We start from the raw sequence: 22,633 nt of genomic DNA, 5'->3' as shown, positions 1-22,633 counted from the left end.
CATTTTATTTTTAGAAAGAACATACTAATAAACCAATATTAAGAATCTGGAGACACATTGTAAAAGTATTTTTATGTTCTGGAAAAAAACATTGAATTTGATTAGCTGACTTGACTCATTCTGGTGTCTGTTGCTCTTCTTGGCAGATGAGTTAAATTGGGTCACTAATATTTTGGTGTCCTTTTATTAAGCTGCGGTAAGCACTAGCGAGTGCTAATTGCAGTAAAAAAGTGCTTACTACGGGGCACTCCAAGCTAATTTTGCCCTCTGCACACACTTACCAGGTGCTAAAAACCCCCCAAACTTCCCCCCCCTGTTTACTAAAGCTTAGCTCGAGTTATCTGCAGCAGGGCCCATTTTATTCCTATGGCCCTGCTGCAGATAACTTGAGCTAAGCTTTAGTAAACAACCCCCTTTATTTTTTAGCGCTGTGGGCGGGTCAGGAGATGGAGAGTAGGGATGCTCTGTGCTAATTGGTTAGGGCAGTTGCATTGCCGCATGCTAACCAATTAGCTGGTAGTAGGGGCTCATGCACTAATGGGAAAATTAGCACATGACCATCAAACATATAAATGAGATGTGACCGACTCACCTGCAAATGCGCATTAGAGTCCGAACGTTGAAAGAGCAACAGTCTAGAGATGGGGCGACTCCGCCCCGAACACCTGTTGAGTTCCACTCCCCCTCCCTCTGAAGTTTACACGTCGTTACGTTGTCCAGAGGCGGGGCAACTCCGTCCCGACTGCCCGTTGAGTTCCACTCCCCCTCCCTCAGAATTGTAACGTCATCAAAATTACGTCGTCGGGGTTATGGCGGCAGGTGGCAGCAGTGTAAACGTCATCTTACCTTGTCGGTTACAGCAGCAGTGAAACGCATGCGAGCTGTGCGCTTCAGGAGCCTTCCCTTCCCTCTCTCAGCTGTGGTCCCGCCCTCCCGGAAACAGGAAACGAGGGCGGGACCAGAGCAGAGAGAGAGAATGGAAGGCTTCTGAAGCGCACAGCTCGCATGCGTTTCACTGCTGCTGTAACCAACGAGGTAAGATGACGTTTACAATACGGAGGGAGGGGGGCCTTGGAGGGGGAGGGAGGGGGCCTTGGAGCTAGGAGGGAGGGAGGGAGGGGGGCGGCCTTGGAGCTAGGAGAGAGGGATGGAGCTGGAAGAGAGGGGGGGAGGGAGGGGTGCCTTGGAGCTGGGAGAGAGGGGGGAGGAAGGGGGGCCTTGGAGCTCGGGAGAAAGGCCTCAGAGGGAGGGGGATGGCCCTGGAGCTCGGAGGGGATGGCCCTGGAGCTCGGAGGGAGGGGTGGCCGGCCCTGGAGCTCAGAAGGAGCTCGGTGGGTGGGGCTAAGATGGGACCCCATCAAATTGGTCTGCACTAATACGTGCCCATTTTACGGGCTTAATGGCTAGTTAATAAAGAAAATAGGATTTTCAGCCATTTTACTGCTGTGGCAAAAATGGTCTCAGCTTGTGTGAAAGACCCATGTAAGGGTGCAGTGAGGCCACCTTTTACCACAGTTTAGTAAGGGGCCCCTTTGTAATGAAGAGCATTTCTTAGGTGTAAGAAAATTGTATTCACTGATACTCTGGTTAAAACCTTTGCCAAGGAAAAGTTCCCTGGATCTCATACTACAGAAGCGATGCCTCTGCCTGTCCTGTGTGGTAGCAATCTATGTCCTGTCTGGGATGTGATCCTGCCGACAAAGCTTTTCCAGAAAAGGGTAAGCAGTAGAACTAGAGGACATGAATAGAGATTGCAGAGGGGTCGACTTAGGAGTAATGTTAGGAAGTACTTTTTCACAGAGGGGGAGGTGGATGCTTGGAATGCCCTCCTGGGGTAGGTGATAGAGACGAAAATGGTAAGGGAATTCAAGAATGTATGGGATGAACACAGAGAATTCCTATAGGAAGCAGAATGGAATCAGAACAACTTAACTGGGCTTGAGCTGTAAATCCAGTAGTTGGGAAGTAAGGCTAGTGCACAGCAGACTACTGCATTCTGTGACTGGTTGGACTGTAGCAGGCTTCAACGGCAACTCCAGTAATTGAAAATGAATCCAGTGCTGGGCACACCTCTATGGTATGTGCCCTGAAAATGGCAAGGGCTTAAGATCTAGTATGCATATGTTATCATATCGCATACACTTAGAGTTTTTCTTGTTGGGCAGACTGGATGGAATCTGCAGGTCTTTAATTGACATCATCTACTATGTTACTATAAGCTGGATAGAATGATTGAACCCCCCCCCCCCCCCCAGTCCCAGAACTTTGAGAACGGGCCCCTTCACCAAAACAAGGGGCCCTTAGTAAAAGGTGTAGACCTGGTGTAGACGCGTGTTTTGGACATGCGCTGGTCCATTTCCTGAACGTGCCTGCAAAAAAGGAGATTTTTTAATGTGCTGGAAAATGGATGTGTGGCAAAATGAAAACCAGCACGCGTCCATTTTTGGCCCGAGACCTTAATGCCACCCGTTGACTTAGTGGTAAGGTCTCATGAACGATGGATGTGCGTAGGCGCATACGCACCTTTGTAAAAGGGTCCCCAAGTGTCTTGGATTTTCCCACCAAAAATCTGGAAACCAATGTTCCCTCTAAGCTGTATGGTAGTGTAGCTGGGTACAGCAAACTGGGGTGGACTGACCATTCAGGCAAGCGAGCAGAGCCTGAGGGCCCAGGGCAGTAGGGAGCCCTGTACTTCCCCTCCTTCCTCCCACGTGCCCGACATTCCTCTCTCCCCAGATCCAGGACTCCCCCTCTTTCTCCCCCTCTCCCCTCCTCCCCCCCCACATGTCCAATATCCCTCTCTCCCCTCCATCCCCAGGTCTGTAACTCTACCTCTCCCCTTCCACAATCTGGCATCTCCTACCTTCCGAGCCCCCCACCCCATACCTGAAAGTCCCTTTTTCTCTGTGCAGGGGCACTGGCAGCTTCATAGGCCGTCTGCTGTTGATACCAGAACTTCTCTTTGCTGTGGCCCACCTCCTTCTAACATAACTTCCTGCTTCTACAAGGGCATGCCGCAGCAGAGAGATGTTCTAGCATCAGCGGCAGACAGCCTATGAAGCTGTGCCCCTGCACAGAGAAAAGGACACTTTGAGGTACATGCGGGGGGGGGGGGGGGGGGGGGGGGAGGGGTTCAGCGACAGGGTTGATGCCGGTGCGCAGAAGTGGGAGGGCTAGAAACGGAGGGGAAAGAGGGGGAGATGTTGGCCTCAGGAAGCTGTTGTTGGATCCAGGTTTGAAGGGAAGGAAAAAGAGGTGATCCCCTAAAGAAATGTGAGTCCCCTAAAGAAGGAGGGGACAGGGATGTTGGACTCGGAGGGGGAGATGGTGGACCGGGAAGGGAGGAGGGACATACAAAGTGGAGTCAAAGGTGCAGAGATGATGGATCGGGAGGGGGCAAAGATGGTAGACTGGAGAGAGGAGGGGAGGGCAGCAAAGGGGAGGGGGGAAAGAGATGTTGGATCCAGGGGTGGAGGGAGAAAGAGAGGGAGCGAAATTGCGTTTGAGGGGATGGAAAAGGAAATGAATAATGGACTGAGGGGGAAGGGGTGAGGTGGAGAGAGAGAGAGAAAGAGAAATGTGAGACCCGGCTGCGGAGAGGAGAGAGAAAGAGAGGGGAGAGATGTGGGATCTGGAGGCAGAGTGGAGGTTTTGTATTAATTTACAATGTGCTGGGTAGTGGAGAGATTTATGTTGTCATTGCTTAGATGACATGAAAATCAATTTTTTTTTTTTTGTACAATGACTTTCATGGAGAAATTTCCTTGTTGTGATCTACATCTGTTGTTGGGGGGAAGTTGGGTTTTTGTGGATGCAGAGCATGCTACATTTAACTCTTAAGAACTGCTATGCTGTGTCAGACCAAAGGGCTGTGAGGGTCACGCATGCGGTGTGTCACATATGTGAGCATCGTCTGTCAGGTGTGTTCCAACTGAAAAAAAGGTTGAGAACAACTGTCCCAGAGCCTCAGGAGCATTTAGAAAGCAAAACATGCAGATCATTCCAGAATGTAGACCCTGGATGCACTGCTAGCGTGATTTAATGACTTTGGGCTCCTTTTACTAAGCGGTGGTAAGCCTAATGTGGACTTACCGCTTGCTATACAGGAAGCACCGCCGGGCTACAGCAGCAGCCCAGCGGTACTTCCCACCCCTAGCGCCCCATCATTTCTGGCGCTACAAACATTTATTTTTGTAGCGTTGGAGCTGTTACTGCCAGGTTAAAGTGGGAACCCTTTCCCACCTCAATGGGTGGCGGTAAGGGCTCACCCCCCCTGAAATGGCTGCGTGGCAAGTGCGTTACTTGCCGCACAGCCATTTCCTACAGGAAGGTGAGACTTCCCTTTTGCCAGCTGTGGTAAAAGGAGGCCTCGGCGCACATGTAAAACACGCGCCGATGCCAGCGCCGACCTCCTTTTACCGCAGCTTGGTAAAAGGGACCTCATATATATTCTACATTAAGGGTTTGTCTAAAGTGAGTTGGAAATATTACAACCGATGCCAAACCAGTAATCTCTATTGGATGACCCTTATTATCTGGGGGCCCACATACCTGTCAGTCTGCTCCTGGCAGCAAATCATTTTTACTGTGCATAAAATCTTAAAGAGGTGTGCAGAGCCCAACTCCATTGTTGCTGACTTTTGACTACTGACATCAACAGCAATTCAACTTCTGTTTCTAGATTTTCGCTCTATTGGAATAGGAAGGCAGAGACAGGAAATTGCTTGCTGGGTGAGGCTACAGCGGGAGATGCTGGAAATCATAGTTCCTTTTTTATACCATTGGACAGTCAAGAGGGAGAGGCTGTAGGAGCTGCACATACAGTGTGTGTGGTGGTGGACAGAGTAGAGGTGAGCAAAGATGTGGGGGGTCTTTGCCACAGGACAGGAGGAACGTTGACTGGAAGGCATGTCTTTAGTTAGTGCATATTATTTGCTTACCCAACAGATTGATTACTTTAATATGATTTGTTTTCTCTCATGTAATTATTTGATGCGTTATTAATTTCTCTTTTCTGGAAGGGGGAAGGGTAACAACATAGTTTCTGTTGTGTTGCATTTATTCTTCTCTTGTGTAGCCTGCTGTAAAGAAAGGATTTAGGATGAGACATACTAAAGGGTTTCCCCATTTTTTTGTTATCAATAGAAATCAAACAAAAGAAAATAAGATGATACCTTTTTTATTGGACATAACTTAATACATTTCTTGATTAGCTTTCGAAGGTTGCCCTTCTTCGTCCGATCTGACGAAGAAGGGCAACCTTCGAAAGCTAATCAAGAAATGTATTAAGTTATGTCCAATAAAAAAGGTATCATCTTATTTTCTTTTCCATGTTTTATTTTGTTTGATTTCTATTGATAACCTTAAGAGTGGACTAACACGGCTACCACACTCCCCATTTTTTTGTGAAAGGACTTCCAGTCATCAGTCTGTATTTTCCTACAGTGACTCATATCTAGGAAACTGTTAAATCTGTAACATCATGTGTCAAAATCTGTCCACAAGCTTTAGATTCTGAATGCTAAACTAATGTGCTATTATTATTTCTCTTACAGCTGTAATTTATTTTCTCCTTGTCTTTACTAGTGGATGCTTCTGGCATTATTTGTGGAAGAACACCCCCTCCTGCCCAAATGTTGCTTAGGCTTTGGCAGATGTTTCATCCACCGTTGACCATACTGGAAACCATAGCATCTATATCTGTGGCGCTCACTTACTTCCTCCAGAGCTCTTGCACAGGCCAGTGTCAGGACATGGAATTGGTCGGCCCTAAATGTCCATACTAGACACAAACCAAAAGAGGTGGAAGGCACCAGTGCACAAGTCCCAAGGACAAACAGTAAAAATGTTCCAAACGGTGAGTGGGAGGGTTAGGGGAGTTGGAGGGATACTGAAAGGTGAAAGGGTGGTTTTAGAGTATATTCTGGGAAGGGGGGGGGAATGAGATGGGGGAAGTTTGGGGGGGCATTATACTGTTGTGCTCAGTTTTGTGGAGTGTATATATGTTCCAAACTGTTTATTTTCCGACAGGCAGAACCCAACACTGGCTGTTTTTCGGCACACTAGCCTTCCTCAGGGATCCGCAAATATTCAGGCATTCCATGACAGAGATAAGAGTTTCTTCCAGTTGCTAAAATGACTCTTCATCCTTCAAACTATAAAAAAATGGCTTCTCACTTTCAGCTCAGTATTTTCTATCTGCTTCCAACAACTGGGCTGGCCACAAGCAATAAGCACATCATAGTCCTTTTGGACTCTGTTGTCTTGTTATTATTATGATTTTTAATCAACAGCTTCTGTTGCTTATAGGGCCCCTTTAACCAAGCTGCGGGAAAAGGAGGCCTGCGCTGCCATCGCTGCATGTTTCTTACACGCACCGAGGCCCCCTTTTACCACAGCGGGTAAAAGGGAAGTCTCTCTTTCCTGCAGGAAATAGCCATGCAGCAAGTAAAACACATGCCGCACGGCCATTTCGGAGGCGGAGCCCTTACCTGCGGCACTGCCTGATTACCACTGGGTACACTTCGCTAGGGGTGGGAATTACCGCTGGGCTGCTGTGGTAGCCCGGCAGTACTTCCTGTTTAGTGAGTGATAAGCCCACGTTGGGCTTACCACCACTTAGTAAAAGGGACCCATAGCTGCTCACAAATATGACCAGTGGAAAGTTGTGCACCTGGGTTGAAAAATTTGCACCCAAGCCACCAAGCATCAGAGGGAACATTACTCGTGACCATATACTGGAGAGTTGTCAAGGAGGACTAATTCTCATGTTGTGCCTGTTTGCTCCACTTTATGTCACAGTTGAAATCATAGCTCGATATACACTTGTTTTTAAGGAATTAATTATTTTAGGAGATATGAATATACATTTGGAAAATTATAGTGATGTTTCAGTACAGCAGTTTTTAGATTTTCTGTTGCAGTTGGATCTTAAGATTGATACTGATCAAGTGACACATAAAGATGGTCATACGCTTGATTTTCTGGCTTTCACCAAAAGGAATGATCCAGAGACACTAATAGGACATCAGAAGTGTACATAAGTACATAAGTAATGCCATACTGGGAAAAGACCAAGGGTCCATCGAGCCCAGCATCCTGTCCACGACAGCGGCCAATCCAGGCCAAGGGCACCTGGTAAGCTTCCCAACGTACAAACATTCTATACATGTTATTCCCGGAATTGTGGATTTTTCCCAAGTCCATTTAGTAGCGGTTTATGGACTTGTCCTTTAGGAAACCGTCCAATCCCTTTTTAAACTCTGCTAAACTAACCGCCTTTCACCACTTTCTCCAGCAACGAATTCCAGAGTTTAATTATACGTTGGGTGAAGAAACATTTTCTCTGATTTGTTTTAAATTTACTACACTGTAGTTTCATCGCATGCCCCCTAGTCCTAGTATTTTTGGAAAGCGTGAACAGACGCTTCACATCCACCTGTTCCACTCCACTCATTATTTTATATACCTCTATCATGTCTCCCCTCAGCCGTCTCTTCTCCAAGCTGTATAGCCCTAGCCTCCTTAGTCTTTCTTCATAGGGAAGTCGTCCCATCCCCGCTATCATTTTAGTCGCCCTTCGCTGCACCTTTTCCAATTCTACTATATCTTTCTTGAGATGCGGCGACCAGAATTGAACACAATACTCAAGGTGCGGTCGCACCATGGAGCGATACAACAGCATTATAACATCCTCACACCTGTTTTCCATACCTTTCCTAATAATACCCAACATTCTATTCGCTTTCCTAGCCGCAGCAGCACACTGAGCAGAAGGTTTCAGTGTATTATCGATGAAACCTTCTGCTCAGTGTGCTGCTGCGGCTAGGAAAGCGAATAGTGGGATGTGGTTCCTTGGACAGATGGTTTTGTTTTAGAGCTTGCAATCCAAGTCTAAGATTAATACTTGTCTTCGCCAGGGAAATATAGATGCAAAAAGTGGGGGGGGGGGGGGGGGGGGGGGGGAGAGAGGGGGGGGGGGAGAGGGGGGGGGGGAGAACTAGTCAGAGATACAACATCCAGAACAACAACTACAGGTTTGGAATAATGCAGTGTCACTGATATACACCAGAGTTGGCAAATCTTAAGTGGGGCTGTAGGAGGCTAGAGAGATCCTGGAGTAAAACTAAAGATCCTGGTATTTATAGACAGCGGAAAGAAGAGATAGATTAAAATATATAAAAATTCTGTAGTCGTGTCAAAAAGGAAATATTATGGAAAAATGATAGCTGATTCAGAAAAATTCATCAAAACAGCTTTTCCAAATTCTCAACTCATTGATAACAACTGATAAGGTGCAGATGATTTCACTTAAAACACAACCTATGGCGGATGAGTTGGCAAATTATTTTCAAACTAAAACAGATGTTATTAGGCAAAGTCTTGTTGAAACCAGACAGGATTGCCAATGGTGGGAGCAACAGGAGGAGAGAGGAGATTACCGTATTTTTCGAACTATAAGACGCACCGGACCATAAGACGCACCTAGGTTTTAGAGGAGGGAAATAGGAAAAAAATTTTTTCCTTTTTCCCTCCTCTAAAACCTAGGTGCTCTGGTGCGTCTTGTCCGAGTTCGGGATCGCCCTCCCCCCGGCCCTGTCACCACTTCTCCCTACTCACATCACGCGATCTTCCCTGGTGGTCTAGTGACATTGGGGCAGGAAAGAGCCCCCTCTTTCCTGCCCAGCGCGCTGCTCTCCGTCCTCCTGTATGCTGCCTGACGGTCTCGACGAGATTCAAAATGGCCGCCGAGAATTGAAGTCTTGGCGGCCATTTTGAATCTCGCCGAGACCGTCAGGCTGCATACAGGAGGACGGAGAGCAGCGCGCTGGGCAGGAAAGAGGGGGCTCTTTCCTGCCCCGACGTCACTAGACCACCAGGGAAGATCGCATGACATGAGTAGGGAGAAGTGGTGACAGGGCCGGGGGGAGGGCGATCCCGAACTCGGGGGGAGGGCGGGAGGGAGGGAAATCTCTACCTTCGGACTATAAGATGCACCCCCCATTTTCCTCCCAAATTTGGGGGGAAAAAGTGCGTCTTATAGTCCGAAAAATACGGTACTCTGTAAAAGGAGGCATTCTATGCAATGAATTTCTGGAAGTTGATACAAATACTATTAATATCTACCTCAAAAGGTTGTCTAAGAAAGTTAGCTACTTAGATGTTTGTTTGTCCTTCCTATCTACTTAAGGCAGCACCCTCTGACAAAGTGGTCTGGTTGACAATGTTTGTTAATACTATTCTAAATACTGGGAGTTACCCCCTTGATTTGGCATATATTATGCTGACTCCTATTCCCAAATCAATGGGAGCTGATTTGTCTAAGCCTGAAAATTATACACCAGTGGCAAGCATACCATGGCTTGCTAAACTTATTGAATCTGTTGTGAATACTCAATTATATGACTACTTGAGCAAATTTGACATTCTTCATATTTCACACTACATAATACTGAAATTTTGTTGCTGGAAATGGTAACTGAAATCAGACGTGCTCTTAGTAAGGGAAAGCAAACGATTTTGCTACAATTCGATATATCAGCCGCCTTTGATGTGGTGAACCATGATCAACTGTTGAATAGGCTTAGTCTGATTGGAGTGAGTGGTACTGTTTTGAAATGGTTTAGTGAGTTTTTACAGAGAAGAATATAGAGAGTAAGACAGGATTCTAAGGTATCCTTGCAATGGAATGCAGATTGCGGAGTTCCTCATTGGTCACCGCCGTCACCTTCTTTATTCAACATGTATCTAAGTATGATGGGAACAGTGCTGTCCACCTTGGGAGTATTGGTGTACTCATATGCTGATGATATCACTCTTCTGTGTGAAGCTCGAGAAAAGTGTGAAGATGCTATGACTTTCTTGAGGGAGATTGTCATCAAATCTGATAAGTGGGCTAAAGCTAATTTTCTGCAATTAAATAGACTAAGGTTGTTTGGTTTGGAGATTATGAGAAGCTCACAGCTAAGTGTTTGGAATTGGGTACAGGTGAGAAACTAATGATTGAGGACCACTCAAAAGTGTTGGGAATCATAGTTGATTCAGGCTTAACTTTTGAATTACATGTGAATGCTTTATCAAGAAACATTTTTTTTTCCGATTACGGCAGCTGAAAGCAATTCGATCTAAATTACACCCAGAAAACTTTAGAATAGTGGCACAGGCAATCCTGATTCCATACTTAGATTATTGTAACTCGCTATCTGGGGGTCTTACTAAAAAACTGTTACAAAAAATTCAATTTCTGCAGAATACAGCAGCGAGATTGATTTACAGCTTGGGAAAGTATGAAAGAGCATCCCCACTGCTGAAGGAGCTACATTGGCTTCCTGTGTCTTCAAGATTAAGCAAGCATGTATGATGTACAAAATGCTATATGGAGATGGATCTGGTAGACTGATTAATTATTTAGATTTACCATCATTTTTTTCCACAGGTAGATCAGAATGCTGTTTGAAATTAAATTATCCGTCATTTAAGGGTGCTCAGAAGAAATCCATGCTAGAGCGCTCCTTTTTACATCAGGGAGTTAAGCTTTGGAATGGACTGCCTTTAGAAATTCAGAGAATAACAAAATACTTTTCCTTCAGGAAAGCGTTAAAGTCTTTTTTTTTTTTGTTTGATGAGAAAGATGTTTTTTTAGTTTCTGAGGAACTTCTTCAGGCTGTAGTTTATTTATTTGTAGCATTTGTATCCCACATTTTCCCACCAATTTGCAGGCTCAATGTGGCTTACATTTGCCGTAATGGCGGTTGCCATTTCCGGCTAACAGAATTACAAATGGTATTGCATTAAGGTGCGTACATACATGGTAAAGAAGAATACGTTATGGTAATTGCATATAAGTTCCTGAGTACTAGATTGGGTTTTAGTCAGTCTAGTGATAAAAGTTCGGTTCTGTCTAGATCATGATCAGTCTTATTATTTAGTAATTAGTTGATGAGAAAGATGCTTTTTAGTTTCAATATATTAGATATTAGATATGCAACTGTAATTAATGTTTGATATGTGCAATTGATGAGAAAGATGTTTTTTTTTAGTTTCAATGTATTAGATATGCAATTGTAAATTCTACTGAAGAAGGACTTATTGTTTGTAATCCGCTTAGAATCTCTTTTGAACCTAGCGTAATATAAGAATCATATAGCATAGCATATAGCATAAAGTCACATTAAAAGATATAAACCCCCTCATTCTATAAAAGTCACCAAAAATTGTGCATTGGCCCAATTTGCGAGTGCATTTTAAGTGAATAACAAGCCAATTAGTGACAATAATTTACTTTTTAACAAGCAATTATTGGCAGTAATTAGATTCAATTGAAACTTACATGCATAAATTTAGACATGGAATCCATGCCTAAATTTTACAAGTGAAAAAAAAAGGGGCACGGGAATGGGAGGGTCATGGGCAGAACAGGGGTGTCCCTAGCATTTACATGTGTTGTTATAGAATAACGGGGATAATTTAGGCCCATTCATTTGCACCACGCTTCAGTTGGTGTGTGAGTCCCAGGCATAAGCACTACTCTATAAACAAGTGGCGTAGCCAAGGGTGGGCCTGGCTGGGCCCAGGCCCACCCATTTTTAGGCACAGGCCCATCCAGTAGCAGCACACCTATGATGTGGCTGGCAGGGATCCCCAAGCCCCACCAGCCGAAAACTCCCAACAACTGTCCCTCCTGCATAACAGCCTTCCTTCTGATGTATTCCCGCCTATGTGGAAACAGGAAGCTGTATCAGAGGGAAGACTGTGGGGCCAACATGAGCAGTGTGTATTAGTTGCTGCTCGCTGCTGGTGAAAATCTGCTATTTAAAAGGTATGCAGGGTAGGGAGGATGTTTGAGAGACTATATGGCATGCAGGCAAGAGAATGAGAGACCAAATCACTTATGGGACAGGGCGGATTTCTTCTGCCCACCCATCTTGGGCCCAGGCCCACCCAAATGTGGGTGTCTGGCTACGCCCCTGCTATAAACTGCACCTAACTTTAAGCATGGCCGATTTTTTAGGCACCATATATAGAATCTAGCCCATAATGTTCAAACCTCGAAACACAGCCCTGATTACTGAACTCTAGAATCTCATTAAGGGGTGGCTTTCCTTCAGCTGGAATAAACGAGTGATACATTCAGCAGATTTCTGGCTTGACTCTCTTCTTTTCCAGTATGTGTGTTTATCTTGAAGACATTTTTGGTTTTAGGAAGTGAAGGTGGGAGGTGGAATAAAGTGTACAGTTAATCTGTGGGATCTGTTTCTCTAAGGTATATTCTCCCTAAACACAGAAAGAAAGAAAGACCCTTAATAAATCAGGCCCTGTGTTTGCTGACTGATGCAAATGACTGCCTTCTCCTGCAGCACCTGAGGTGATCCAGGGTCCTAAGGGTAGCCTAAAGCTCCTTTATCATGCTGCACCTCCACATAGCCCTCCAGGGCCAGCTTAACTACTAGGCAAGACAAAGCCTTCACCTAGGGCAGCATTTTCTGGAGGGCAGCAAAGAACAGCAGCTAAAGCAATAGGTCCTGAGTGTCCCTCAGACTCATAGATCCATCAGTGTGTGCCTTTAAGTGCAAGGACACTGGGCAATTTTCAAACAGTTCACTTACTGAGGTAAATGACTTCTGGAAATTTCTCTTGAATTATATATAAAGTTTAATATTTAAAAGTATGATATTCAGTTATACATTGTTATAGGATTCTTGGAGAATCATGCTTTTTTTTTTTTTGGGGGGGGTTACAAATTAAAGTCACTTGGTGGAGGTTAAATCTGAAGGTTCAACTAGGGCCCTCTCAGATAATTCCTGAATATCTATCACGTTCTGCTATGACAAATTCTCTGTAACACGCATTTGTTGGTTCACAGCTCCTCTACTATACAGAGAAACCTGCTGTAGTAAGTTTTATGTGTGTTTGTGTGGGGGGGGGGGGGGGGGGAGAGGAAAGGGGAGGGAGAGGCCTTGCATTCTGAACTATAAACATATCTATTCTGACAGACGTGCCCCCCACACATACCTGCCCACCAAAACAGACCGAAACTCTCACACCCACTGTTAAATACTTCCACAGACATGCACACACCTCCATAAAGGAGACACCCACCCAAAAGCACAGCAAGGCAGAGATACCCCCCCCCCCCCCCAACACACACACCCCAAAAAAAGACACAGAGAGGACTCGCACCCACCATCCCTCATCCCAGACACCCAGAGACGACCCATAGACCCTCACCAGGGACACTGTGTGTCCTCTTTCCAGAGACACATCCACCCACCCATAGAGGCAGAGAGACCAACCCTGAGTCATGCAGACAAGCCTGTAGACACCTCAAACTACATGCAGCCTGCAGAGAGGGGATCCACAGGTCCACAGACTCAGACATGCCCAGTCACATCTTACACCCCTCTCTCCTGTTTAATCCTTTTTTTTGGTGGGATGACGACCTGTTTCCATGGAAATGCTCTTTGCTTTTGAGAAACCATCCCTGGGACTTCATAACCAGTTTCCATAGGAGCAGGAGGTGAGCTGTGAGGAACAAAGCCACGCACATGCAATAAGTGTTTGTGTGTGTGTATGTATGTATGTGTCACTTATAAGATGACTGGCCACCAGGAATTGGCAAAGCCAGGCCTGGTATTACCCCAGCAGAATGCTAGGATTGGTAGTTTCAACTTCATTAAGAAATTTTAAGAGCCACAGTTGCAGTAGGGGCAACACAGGCCTGACTGCTTGGGCAAAATCAGTCTCTCACTAGAACCAGAACAGTAATTACCAACCAGTGGTATTTTTCATCATTAGCTGTTTGCTTAAACAGCACCCTCAGATAATCCCATTCCCACTATAAATAGTACACAGTAAATTTCTGTGACTTAGTGGTGTAGCACCTCATTCATAAGTCACAGAAATTTACTGTGTACTATTTATAGTGGGATTATCTGAGGGTGCTCTTTAAGCAAACAGCTAATGATAAAAAAAAATACCACTGATTGGTAATTACTGTTCTGGTTCTAGTGAGAGTCTATTGGGAATTATTTACCAGAAACAAACAGATACACAATATTATATGTTTCTGTAGGCAAAATCAGTGGCGTAACTACAGGGGGCCACGGGGGCCTGGGCCCCCCAAATTGGCTCAGGGGCCTCTGGTTTGGCTGGCAGGGGTCCCCAACCCCTGCCAGCTGAGGCGTTTGTCCTGCGCTGGTCTTGCTGCATTGCCTACCCTGCTCTTCTCAGTCGCGCCGTACACACTCGTTTTAGTGAAACTGAGCATGCGTGACACTTTGCACATCCTCAGTGTCATTAAAATGAGCATGCATAGTGTGACTGAAAACAGGACAGGCAATGCGAGACCAGCGCAGGACAAACACTTCAGCTGCAATCCCCATCAGCCAAGGTACCTTCGCAGCAGCGGCGTGGGACAACGGCGGCAGAGGGGCGGTGGCGGTGAGGTGGGCCAAAATGTGCCCCCCACTGCCATCGAGGTCTGGCTACGCCCCTGGGCCAAATAAACTACAGTCATCTGATGGACCCCTGCTGACATATACAGGCCCCCCCCCCCCCCCCCGTACGCTCTGACATGGTGTTCCATCGCATTCCAGTACTCTGAAAGCCAAGCCCAGGAGCAATACGGCCTTAAACCGTGATGAATAGAGACTATAAATAAGAGAGACTTCCATTTCTGTCTTGGTGACACATTAAAAAGAGAATCTTTAAAACATATGCTTTCTCTTGACTGGAAAAGTCATCTTTGTCCTTGAATATTAATGGCAAGGTTGTGCTGCTGGGGTAGAATTTTAATTATGTTTTTAAAAACCAGCTTGAGTTCTGTCCAGAAACTCAACTGCAATAGTGCTCAAGGTCTAGTGCTACAAGGTGCAATTTGTATTTTAATTAACGAAGAGTGGAACTAGGGGTTGATTTTTTTTTTTTAATATGGCTAACGTATGCCAAGGTTGACTGGTTCCTCCATGCCTCTGCCCCTTCACAAAGTACTACTTACAGACGCTGAACCTGTAAATTGTCCCTTAATTATGAAAGAAAATGTTCCACAAATTCTTAATGAAAATCCTCCTGTGAGCACTCAAAAAAGCCCTTTCTTTCTGTTTATCAGCTATCAGGCTCACTTAGGTTCAAGTACTATTATAACATACCTTTTATCTGTGTAGGCTGTTTCTTAGAGGAGGTTGTAAAATTTGCAGTTGGAAAAGTCATTCCAAGCAGACTAACACAGCAGCCACACTACTTATTCCTGAGGGAATTCCATGCAAAAAAAAACAGCCCATTAGAAATTCTACACAAAAGAATTAGAAATTCTAAGCACACTTCATTTCCTTACTTTCTAAGTAAGAAACCTTTCTGGTACCCGGTCAAAATAGCCCCGACAAAATGGTCCCCCGACAAAAAAGCTCCCGACATAATAGCCCCTGACATAGCAGCCACTGTCAAAACGGCCTGCCCACAATATAGCCCCTGACAAATTAGCCCCCCGACAAAAGGGCCCAATCAGGCTGCCCAGAATATGGCACTGCATTTTTTTCTAATAATCTTACCTTGCCAAACAGGATAAGGTTGGTAAGACTATGAAAATGATGATAATATTGGGGTTTTTTTAATTATCATGTTGATGGAAGAACAGTTTCTTTAAACAGCAGAACAGATCATGAATACCAATTGGTAGTTATAGAATTTTGTTTATTTATATATGGTTGCAATGCAATGCTGGTAGGAGCCTTTATCAGTGAAGATTTCACTTGTAGTTTATCATCTTTTTTTGTGATGTGTTATTTTTTTCTAGGGGCTATTTTGTCAAGGGTTATTTTGTGGGAGGGGCCATTTTGTCAAAGGCTATTTTGTTAAGGGTTTATTTCTCAAGGGCTATTTTGTTACAAGGCTATTTTGTCAGGCCTATTATGTTGGGGTGCCACCTTTTCTGTATTTAATTATACTGTAAACAATTTCTCAAGCATTATTTTAAAAAGATTGTGCAGAATTTCCTGACCATAAGGAGCAGTCCCTCCCTACATTGCTCTCACTCAGGCTCGATACCCTTTCTACCTCCTTTCTCTCCACCTTTGGCTTGATCTCTCCCCCAGAATTCCTGGAGGTCAATCTCCCTATATTGCTTACTACCAACCCTTCCTTCCTCAACCTTAAGGCTCAACCTCCCCTTAGTTCTCTCTCTGCTGCCCCACCCCACCTCAGACACCCTTTAATCAGTACTTTCCTCCCACCCATCAAGGAAGACCCCCCATTTATTCCCCCACCATTCTTTTTCGTACCCACCCCACAAGTTTCACCTCTGCCTTGCTCCCTATATCCCATCTCCCCCCACTCTCACCATAGAAATGCCCCCAGTTCTCCCTTTCCATCTCTCTGTCCCCCCACAGCAAAGTCACTGCCTTTTTTCATTATTCCTCTCCCCCAAGCATTGGTCTGCACCTCTGTAGCCTATCTCCCTGACCCCACTTCAGTGTGGTTCCCAACTCTCTCTTCCCCTTCCCCACCAAGGTCCCCAGATCTCTTTGCTAAATTGCCCGACCTGCTGTCCCTGTACTGCAGGTCAACTCAAACCATCCAGCACAACTTCTTTTCTAGGACACAAGTCTGCTGCCTATTTTCTGGCCTACAGAGCCCGACCTGCCTCTCTTTCAGTCTGCACAGATGAACTCCACTAACACACACACACTCTCTCTATCTCTCATCTTGTGAGGGGAAACAAGGCTGCTGTGTCTCTTGCAGATGCTTAAAGGACTGTTGTCATTGTTTTGCCTTTGCTGGCATATCTTTTGCAGCCGCGCCTGTTCCTGGTTCCTGCACTGCAGAGCATATGCAGGTTTCTGTGTGGACGGAAAAGTCAGTGCAAATTCTATGTTGCACGATGTGCAGACTTCCCCCAGTAACTACTGCGTTATCCAATAAGACTTAAAAAAAGAAAAGTCTACATGAATAAAGCACCCCTGCTATTCCAGCACCAAGACCTTCCTGGACCTTTCACAGCTGTGCCAATGCACCTGAATCTTTCTGCAGCACTCACTACTAGAAACATTACTGAAATCCCTTCCCCCCCCCCCCCCCCCTCCAGTTCTACCCATGCACCTCCTTCCTGGCCTGCAGCATCCCCTGCTAGTCCAGTCCTGAGCCCCTTCCCAATACACAGTTCTATTTCTATCATGCAACCCAATATACTTCTGTAACACTAAATGTCTACTCTCCTTCATTTCCACTATCTACGATATATTGTAAGCCACATTGAGCCTGCAAAGAGGTGGGATAATGTGGGATACAAATGCAATAAATAAATAAATAAATCTATGCACCTCATTCCTACCCTGAAACATCCCCTGCTAATCCAGTAGCAGACCTCCCCACTAACATACATACACACACAGCTCAGACAATGCACCTCGTCTTGCCCTGCAGCACCCCCCTGCTAGTCCAGCAGAGAATCTTTTTAGAGCAGACACCAATTCTCATCCCATATGAAGTGTATAGGTGTGTATTTATTTATTTATTTACTTACTAGGATTTATTGACCACTTTTCAAAAGAAATTCACCAAGGAGGTGCTACACACAGCAGGAGTAAGCTGGACATGAGCAACAGACAATTACAGCAGTCATATTAACTAACAGTTCACATTGAGCTGGATTCAATTTAAGGTGCCAAAAAAAGAAAAATCGTCATTCTATAAAGGGCACTCTGGGATGAGCAACCTTTATAGAACTGAGCGGAGCGTGACTCCATGCTTAACTTTGGCCAACTGAACCAGGTGTAAATTCCAGCATGCAAGTTGGGTATGGATCTACACTATTCTACTGTGTGCATCTTAAAGGACCGCCCCGACCCACCCATGTTCCTCCCATCATTACACCGCCTTTACAGATCCACGCGGAAACACTTAGGTGCTATTCTGTAAAGAGGTGCAATGAGTGTAGTTCTGCGTGGGTCTGCCATTTCTGGACCATTTTGATGCCTTGCTTCCACTATAAAGCTTTTCTGTGCTGGAAATAGCAGATAACGCTAGGCAACATATATAGAATTCCATAGAGCATGTTACAGTGTACTACTTACAATGTGGACACAAGACACATTAAAACATCTTAACAGACAGCACCGAGAGTAAGTGTCCCTCCAACTACCACCCCATTTCCCTCCTACCCTTCCTCTCCAAGATACTTGAGCGCGCCATTCACAGCCATTGCCTTGATTTTCTCTCCTCTCAGGCCATCCTTGATCTGCTTCAATCCGGCTTTCGCCCTGTACACTCGACAGAAACGGCACTATCTAAAGTCTGCAATGACCTGTTCCTTGCCAAATCCAAAGGTCACTGCTCCATCCTCATCCTCCTCGACCTATCCGCCGCTTTTTGACACTGTCAATCACAATTTACTTCTTGACACACTGTCCTCTTTTGGGTTCCAGGGCTCTGTCCTCTCCTGGTTCTCCTCTTATCTCTCCCATTGTACCTTCAGAGTACACTCTCATGGATCATCCTCCACCCCTATCCCCCTCTCTGTTGGAGTTCCTCAGGGATCTGTCCTTGGACCCCTTCTTTTTTCAATCTACACCTCTTCCCTGGGCTCCCTGATCTCATCGCATGGTTTCCACTATCATCTTTATGCTGACGACAACCAGCTTTATCTCTCCACACCAGACATCACTGCGGAAACCCAGGCCAAAGTATCGGCCTGCTTATCCGACATTGCTACCCGGATGTCCAACCGCCACCTGAAACTGAACATGGCTAAGACCGAACTTATTGTCTTCCCACCCAAACCCACTTCTCCTCTCCCTCCACTCTCTATCTCCGTTGATAACACCCTCATCATTCCCGTCTCATCTGCCCGCAGCCTCGGTGTCATCTTCGACTCCTCCCTCTCTTTCTCTGCACATATCCAGCAGATAGCCAAGACCTGTCGCTTCTTCCGCTATAACATTAGCAAAATTCGCCCTTTCCTCTCTGAGCACACCACCCAAACTCTCATCCCACTCTCTCATTACCTCTCGCCTTGACTACTGCAACCTACTCCTCACTGGCCTCCCACTTAGCCATCTATCCCCCCTTCAGTCCATTCAGAACTCGGCTGCACAACTTATCTTCCGCCTCGACCGATATACTCATATCACCCCTCTCCTCAAGTCACTTCACTGGCTTCCGATCAGGTACCACATAAAGTTCAAGCTTCTCCTACTAACCTACAAATGCACTCGATCTGCAGCCCCTCCTTACCTCTCTACCCTCATCTCCCCTTACGTTCTACCCGTAACCTCCGCTCCCAAGATAAATCCCTCCTTTCAGTACCCTTCTCCTACCACTGCCAACTCCAGGCTCCACCCTTTCTGCCTCGCCTCACCCCATGCTTGGAACAAACTCCCTGAACCCATACGCCAGGCCCCTCCCTGCCCATCTTCAGTCCTTGCTCAAAGCCCACCTCTTCAATGTCGCTTTCGGCACCTAACCACTACACCTCTACTCAGGAAATTTAGACTGCCCCAACTTGACATTTTCGTCCTTTAGATTGTAAGCTCCTTTGAGCAGGGACCATCCTTCTTTGTTAATTTGTACAGCGCTGCGTAACCCTAGTAACGCTCTAGAAATGTCAAGTAGTAGTAGTAATATGCAGGCAGTGAGATAGAGTAACAAGAATTAGACAGAAAATAAGGGTGGTTAACTTCAGGAAATTTGCACTTGGAGTCAGAAAAAGGTGCAGGGAAATGATCTCAGCTAGGGTAGGAGTGAATAAGCAAGTCCTACTACAGTATGTGCGGCGGGTATTAAGTTTTGTGTGTGTGACTAGAGTTAGTTTGCTTCTTCCATTAAAGGTTTGGGAGAAGAGCCAAGCTTTGACCTTTTTGATAAAGACTGAGGGGCCCTTTTATTAAGCCACGCAATGTGCGCCAATTCCGAGTTACTGCCTGGCTACCGCATGGCCCAGGCGGTAATTTCATTTTTGACATGTGTCCACTACGTGCATCAGAAAATTATGTTTTATTTCTGGCACACAGCGCTACTGGGCAGTAAAAGGCATTTGATGTGCGTAGACCATTACCGCCCGGTTAACACGTGTGACCTTACCGCTAAGTCAGTGGCTGGTGGTAAGGTCTCAGATCCAACATGGACGTGCATCATTTTCATTTTGCTGCATGTCCATTTTCAGTCAAAATTAAAAAAGCCATTTTTTACAGGTGCGCTGAAAAATGGATCTGCTTGCGTCCAAAACCGCGCATACACTACCACATGCCAGTTTTCAGCGCACCTTAGTAAAAGGACCCCTGGGATTTTCTCCCTGTGAGGTGAAGACAGGGATGTGAACTCTGCCCTTCAAGAAGACATTCTCAATTATACTAACCCCTACCACAAACTGCTTGTCCCCAAGTAAGCTGTACGCTCCCCTGCTCTCTCTCTCTCTCTGCTTCTTTGCCTTATTTTTGTGCTGTGTTCTGTACATGTAGGCTTTGTTATTCTTTTTGTACATAGCACCCTCGTGTGGCAACAGAGAATATTATACCCTCTGTATACACAATCCAGCCGATACTCAGCATGTGGGAGGCAGGCTGGCTAAGTCCCGCAATTGGCGCTGAACCTGTATATTCAATGCTGGCCTGTTTCTTGTGACCGGTGTTGAATATCCATTTTTTTTGGCCGGTTCAAACTTAACTGGCCAAGTCAACATTCAGTGCTGACCAGTTAAGTTTATAGCGGCCAAAGGTAGGCCTGCTATCTGGGTGGTCCAATTTGGCCGCCAAACTTAGCTGGCAATGCACTGAATATTCACGGCTAGCCAGTTATACCACTCAATATAGCTGGGTAGCCGCTATGCGCTAATATTCAGTAGAGATAACTGGCTATCTCACACTAAATATTAGCGCTTAACTGGTTAAATGTTATTTAACTGTCCAGGAGCCTTTCCTGACTGGTTAAATAGAGCTGAGTATTGGCTGGACTATCTGTCTTTTCTGTCTCTTTGGACACCTGTGGAAGTGGAAGAGATTAGAGGAGGCAGGTGGCACAGAGATCAGTTGGGGGAGTGGGGGGGGGGAAGGTCCTTTCAGTGCTCTCTCTTACATGGGGCCCAACAGGAAACGTGTGTCTGTCTCCTGGGTAAAGCTGAGACCTGCAGCAGGATGGACTGTGGAAAAGATTGAGGAGGATCTGGGGCAAGTTTAAGGCATGGCAAGAATGTGACAGTTGATCTCTGATGGGTAAACTAAAGTACACAGTCATGCATTTGGCGGTACAGAAAACCAGCACATTCATGTTGGAGGTGAGGTCCTGGTGTGCTGTAAACAGGACAGAGAGGTCTTATAGGGATCATACAATGGTGAGAGCCAGTAATAACATCTGATCTTGAGGCCTTGGATGCTCCGGTTTTAAAATTGGGCTTCTACTTTAAATTTTGTTTCCTCCAATGGGAATTAATGTTTCTCCTCCTTTCTTTCCTAGCTTTCAGATGTTGCCTGTGAGTTTTGCTGTTTGATTGCCACATGGACGGGATTAAAGGAGAGACACAGAATGATGCACCAGAGGGTCCTATATGCATGAATGTGGCATTGATATGCGGGGGCTTGGGATTGGCTGGGTTGAAGAGTCCGGTCAGACTTTTATGATGTCATAATCAGGCAACGAATAGGGTTGATGGAAGAATCTTTCATCAGTGCTTTACTCGCTATGAGTGGTGAAGCTGCTGGTGGCCCATCTGCCCCATAGGCTGGGCTTCAAATGCCCTTTATCCAGTTGAATGCTATCTGATAACTCTCTCAAAGATGCTGTCTCAGCAGAGCAGACATTACAAAATTTATTGACTGAGGAAAGTCAAGGTAATATGCTAGAGGTAAATATAAAAGGTTTACAGGATTTTTGTGGGTGATTCTGGGTTATTTATCCTAGAGAAGCTAATTTAGAAGGTGGGGGAGGGGAGAAGGAGGGAGAACACCGGGGCAGGGTTGTTGGGGTGTGTGTTTGGAGTAGTGGAAAGAGATCCAGATGGCTGTGTATACACAGGGAAAGGAGACAGGAAGGAATATTATATTCGATTTTCCTCCTCTATTCCATTTTCTCCTCTTCTAATGCATTTTAGCAGTGGCAACGCTGTAGTTAAATAGCAATCCAGTGCACAAACACCATGCGGACAGAAATTAAAATGCCCTTCTGCATGAAGCTGAAAGTTGATCTTGCCCTTGGCAAGTTGAGAAAGCACTAGAGAGGGGTAAGGGCTTTATACTAGAACCAGATTTAGTGGAAGCAGGTGGGGAGGGCTGGAGCAAGCTTCCCCTCCCCAGGGCAGAAACTGGTACCAGTTAGACACAGTCTCCTCACATTCTTCTCTGTCCTTTCCCCGCATTTTGTTGTGCTGGATACTGTCCCATACGATGCATCCGGAGGAACCTTGCATAGCACCCAGGCAAGCGTGTTCCCACTTCACATGCCCCCAGCACAGCTGGACTCTGCATAATATGCAGACATGTTTGCAGACCCCCAGAACCCAGAGAGCATTTTTATTTCCTCCATCTCCTGCTGTCTGGCACTTTGGCCCTGGTTATCGCTGGCTCCTTATTCCCCTCCTCATCCTGTGTTCCCTCAGATTGATAAACTCCTTGGAAAGGAAGATGAAAAAGTAATGAGGCAGCAGCAATCCCCA

General features: G+C 45.7%; 1 protein-coding gene across 1 annotated transcript in view; it reads left to right on the top strand.

The window, feature by feature from the left end:
• Nucleotides 1–1,005: 1,005 nt before the first annotated feature.
• LOC115462007 overlaps nt 1,006–22,633 on the top strand; it is a 33,967-nt gene continuing 12,339 nt past the window's right edge. Inside the window, exons 1-2 of the mRNA XM_030192054.1 lie at nt 1,006–1,035; nt 5,692–5,857. Of these exons, the coding sequence (XP_030047914.1) occupies nt 1,006–1,035; nt 5,692–5,857 (196 nt within the window). The remainder of the gene's footprint in view (nt 1,036–5,691; nt 5,858–22,633) is intronic.

The sequence above is a fragment of the Microcaecilia unicolor genome, chromosome 2 (assembly GCF_901765095.1).
Source record: "Microcaecilia unicolor chromosome 2, aMicUni1.1, whole genome shotgun sequence".
Lineage (NCBI taxonomy): Eukaryota > Metazoa > Chordata > Amphibia > Gymnophiona > Siphonopidae > Microcaecilia > Microcaecilia unicolor.
Note: the sequence above shows the minus strand (reverse complement) of the source record. Positions and strands in the feature narration are given on the sequence as shown.